At 45.6% G+C, this 5,022-nt stretch overlaps 1 protein-coding gene across 1 annotated transcript; it reads right to left on the bottom strand.

Moving 5' to 3' along the window:
• Positions 1 to 1,687: 1,687 nt before the first annotated feature.
• LOC127291731 (uncharacterized) lies at positions 1,688 to 3,925 on the bottom strand. Its single transcript, XM_051321043.1, has 2 exons — positions 2,746 to 3,925; positions 1,688 to 2,189 (listed from the first exon to the last, which is right to left on the bottom strand). Exons 1-2 carry the CDS (start codon positions 3,875 to 3,877, stop codon positions 2,146 to 2,148), a joined length of 1,176 nt encoding a protein of 391 aa, XP_051177003.1. The 5' UTR covers positions 3,878 to 3,925; the 3' UTR covers positions 1,688 to 2,145.
• Between the last annotated feature and the right edge of the window lie 1,097 nt (positions 3,926 to 5,022).

The following is a 5,022-nucleotide window of genomic DNA, read 5'->3' as shown; positions in this document are numbered from 1 at the left end:
TACGTCGGCACGTTTCAGGTTGGAACCACGCTCTTCAACAGAGGCGACAACATCCATGACAGAGAGGACGTCCCCTTCACCAACCTTGCAAGAAGGTACCGGTATTGGTACCGAATTTACCCTCGTAGTAGGTAAGACACTATTAATCACCACATATGGATAATGTGCCATTAAGGAAATTATTAGAAAAGAAATAGTAGATAATTCCATATGTATGAGTTATCTCCCAATTATTATTTTATATGAATTATGTATATATTAGACTAACCACAATGGGTATTATATGTAGTATCATGCATACAAAAAATTAACGTGTTAATATAACTAATGATGAGAGAGATCTTATCATGGATAGATAGATACCGTATTATAGCACGTAGAACTAGAAAAAATACGGAGTATCAAATATATCATGTGCACTATTTTCCATTAAGATTCTGCAAATCAAAAAACATAAAAAAGAATAGTAACATTCATTATAAAGATAGTATCTTATACGAGATACTGCTAATTAATGTGTTTTTCTCTTCTATATAACTGGTGCAGCAAACCAAACTTTTTCTAGGGTAACACATCTCGTCTGTCATGGCGCTTCCCAGGGGCTCCATGGCGCTTCTCTTTGCAGCCATCATGGTGATCGCGATGGTCACACCGTCCTGTCATGCAGTACAAGGTGCATAGTAGTAAAACCTCTGACGCACATCATTTTTACATGCATATTTTGAGTTGGTTTAATTAAACATAAGTGTTGCGACATGGAATTGCAGAGGAGTGCAACCCGATCATACCGTGCCTTCCGAAGACGTGCTTCGTCTACTGCAGGCAGCAGGGGTACGCCAACCCACAGGGGCGCTGCACGCGGGAGAAGGGTGGCCTATCGGCCGATGTATGCTGCTGCAGTTCATCTGGGAAGAAGATGGACGTGCGCCGGCTGCTGTTGCAGTGATTTTGTGGGCTTTGCTAGCTCTCGATCTCTATGTATGTCCATCGGCTGTGAAATGACAAATAATTTGTACCACATATGTACTCTTCACTCTGGTACTAATAAATATGCCTCAAGGGTAAGTCAGGCAAACTTTTCCAATGAACCATGATAGCTCAATACTAGATCTACCGTTCCCGTATGATCTGAGAAAGGAATAGATGAAGAGGTGACTCAAATATGGAACTGGTTTTGCCACATATTTTTGATTGCTATGCTACCTTTTATATATAGACTTGGGTGACTACAAAATCAAAAGGTAACAATGTAACATCACATCGGACTCTGATGTGATGGTATGTCATCCCATACCAACCATGTACCTGCCAGGTACAAGTGCTGATGGAGAACCCGGCACTGTCCTGGAAACACAAACATATTCTAACAAACCATCTAACTGTAGTTGGTGATATCCTGATGGTACTACTGCTGCAACTATAGGTTAAACTAAGCAAAACATATTTTGTTTCCAAAAGTTATAACGAATTGTCTATAATTTTGTTAGAATATTAAAATGTTGGTGCGTCATAGGCATATAGTTGTGTAATAAAGTGCCCATTGTCGAAAAAGGCATATAGTTGTATGATCTTTTTTTTATTGGTTTACCATCCAAATAAAGTCATTAATATATTACATTGGCTATAAGTAATCCCTATTACTCTATAACAGAACACCAAAACTAAACTGTAAAGTTACCCAAGAAAATGCTAAATTAGAAGAAGGGTTTAAAATGAGACAATGAAGTTAAGATATGACATGATGCCATAGAGCTTATCAGCTACAGTAGAAACAAACATTGCTGCCTTGACAGTAATTACCTACTCTTTTCTTGTAAGAACTGTCCAACTAAAATAATAAAACATACCAATCTACCAAAGTAACTGAATCCTCGGCCCGAAAACAGAAACAAAAAAACACTTGGAAGATTCGGGTTTCATGCATGCTGCCTCCTCATGGCGATGTAAATCTTTCTGCACCACGGCCCGAAAAGGTATAGTTGATAAAACACATGACTATTATAAGCCTCTACCATCGCCGTTTAGTAACCATCTAACTTCTGCTATGTCTATTTCCACTCCGAGGTATGAAATCAGAGAACAGTTGAAGCATCAGGTTTCCAAGAAGCGAACACTGACATCAGCAGGTTGATGTTAATGCATGAATCATGCCTCCTTAGGGCAATGGAGAGATCTTCCTTTAGCGCGATCTGAAATAGTCCAGATGATAAAACATAAGACTAAGCGAGTCTCTGATAAAACATAGGTCTACACAAGTCTGTCGAATTGCAGTTTATGAAACATATAACCTATGGTAGGTCTCTCTACAATTGCACTCACAAGTCACACCTATGAGATAATACAATTTCAATGGAGTGAGACTAGTACTGACAGCAACTTAGAAATAATTATTTTTCAGCCATCCGATGAACATCTTCCCATCCCTTTAGTTAAATGAATCTGAATCTCATGCCATAATGGGACAGTTCTTAGCAGCAACATGTAAAGAGTTATTTCTCTGTCACCTCAAAATTAACAGAACCGGAATTTTCAAACACTCATACTGACCAATAAGGATACAACATAACAAGGTATAGGGATCCCACAGAACAATGTGTCAACAACTTCCTCTTAGTCATACCTATTATGTAACTTTCAAAATTACCATTAACCATGATAAGCTCAAACAAAAATAAGTTTTATGTGGTAGTTATATTATTACTTCCTACCAGTCAATGCTATACAGAAAACAGATTTAACATGTACCTGGAGTGTAAAAGCTCATGTAAGGTATGATTATTGGTTCTTGACCGGGGTCGCCATTATGGAACCTCGGAAACGATGTCTTCTGGTAACGGCCTGACTCGAGCTCAACGGAGAACACTCTTCCAGTCTCTGTCTTCACAAATACTACGCCGGTGCCATCAGCGAAGCCAATCAAAGAAGGTACATGCCACACAGCTACTGTGCCAAGATGAAAATGCAAGAGCATCTTGTCAAGCTGGATGACTCTGCGTTGTGTCCATGCCACTGCTCCGTCAGGGCCGGCCTCTCGAGACCACAGGTAGAGACTCAACCTGAGCAGGCCGGCAAACCCCAGCTTGCCGTCCTCCGTCACGGTGAGCACAGCACCGGGCTGGCACCGGTGCGTCGACGGCAGGTCGATCACCGACAGTTCACCCCTGCCCATGTCGTACTCCACGATCCGCGGCGTGACCTGATGTATGCAGGTGAAGTAGACTGCATTACCCACAAGAACGCCGGGACTTTTGACGCTGGTGGCGGCGGCTTCCTCCAACATCGCTGGCTCGCCCCACTCACCAGCCTCCGACGAGTAGAGGCAGGCGAAGGTGGAACGGTCCTGGTCGGGCAGGCCCACGTAGGCCACGGCGAAGGGCCCGCCGTGGCAGTCGAGGTGGTCGCAGCCGGCGGCGGCGCAGAGCACCACGGCGTTGAAGCAGACCCGGGACTGCGCGGCCTCTGGCAAGGGCGGCACGTCGCACTGCTCGTCCGTGACGGGGTCCCAGACGACGAGGGACGGGGGGCCGGCGTACGGGTCGGTGTGGAGGAGGACGCGGCCGTGGCGGGCCGCGATGGCGTACAGGCCGCGGCGGGTGTCGACGGCCGGACGGAAGGAGGAGGTGGGGATGAACCGGGCGACGTGGGTGTAGGAGAAATCGCCGCGGCCGTCGGTGTTGCGGAGGAAGCCCAGCATGGGAGGCGCTCGGTGGTGCTCACGGTACCGGCGGAGGAAGCGGGCGTCGGTGAGGATGCGGTGCCAGGCCTTGCAGGCGAGCGAGGCGCGCGGGAGGCACGCCGGGTCGTCGGGCGGGAGGCGGAGGAGGACCTCGCGAATCAGATCCTCTACCAGCGGCAGCGGCGGCGGCGGCGTAGACATCGCGTGGTGCGGCGGCGGGGGGCGAGGGGCGGCGGCAGGACACTGATTTTTTTTTAGAGGTAAGTCAGGCTGCTCGCTTGCCTGGATTTATTGGGTTGGACAAGTGGGCCGCTGAAGTTGGGCTCAGGAACATCTCTATCTGCGATTTTCAACTTTTGTCGCCTCTTTCAAGGAAAAAAAAAATCTCTCCCTTCATATTTAGCTGATTTTTTCTTCTACAGTACTAACAAACATGCTCGTGTGTTTGCAACGGGAGAAAAAAATATGAGGAGCACAAAATAGTATATTTTTGGAACAGTAGTGACGTGTTGTGGAAACCAACCAGCTCCTCGGTTAGGTGTTCCACCGTTGCCTCCCTGTCACCTCACCAACTTGGGTTGGGAAGAATGTGTTGCTAGCATGAAAGCCTCTAACCATGACACCTAAGTTCATAAGTGTAGACCAAAAAGTTTATCTAACTTTTGGTTTACCTTTTTCTAACTATGTCTTTTGATTTGAACGGATGGGTGGCATGGCAACAACAGAGATGCATAATGGTGGTTTGGATCAAACTTGCTCCGATAAGGTGGAGCTTGTCACAAAGGATCGTGGGTGGCGCCAAAACACCTCACTAGTTCAAGAAGTATGAACTCATTGGTGCTTGCAAGAATAGATCACATATTAAAGGGGAAGGGAGAGATAGATATCTATGGTAGTGCTATGGTGACTTGTAAAGAAAGCAGAAAAGAAAAAGGTGTGCTTGATGGAAGGGAGCGAATGTGGGAAATGGGAGTAAACCGAAATGGATGGTATACAGTAATTATTGATGGCATGGTTGAAGGAGAATGCATAGGGAAAACATCGCGTGAACATCCAACATGAAGAGTTTTTTAAGCCAAGGTGGCAGATTTGATAAGACATGCTCAACTAGGATTGGTTAGAGATGCTTATGAGATGGATATCCTTTTGGTCCACCTTTTCCTTTCATGTTTGTCTTACAACTGCGTGTGCGGGGAGGGGCATGGAATATCGAATAAATTTGAAGTTTGATTGAACGATCAAACCCGCTCTTATCAGGCAATTGGGGTCAATGTGGTGTGCATCGGACACACTTTCATGGTGGAGGTTGCCAGATAGGATCCATGGGTGGCGCTACAACACCTCAT

This window comes from Lolium perenne, chromosome 4 (assembly GCF_019359855.2).
Source record: "Lolium perenne isolate Kyuss_39 chromosome 4, Kyuss_2.0, whole genome shotgun sequence".
Taxonomy (NCBI): Eukaryota; Viridiplantae; Streptophyta; class Magnoliopsida; order Poales; family Poaceae; genus Lolium; species Lolium perenne.
This window is presented reverse-complemented; position numbering and strand designations above follow the sequence as displayed.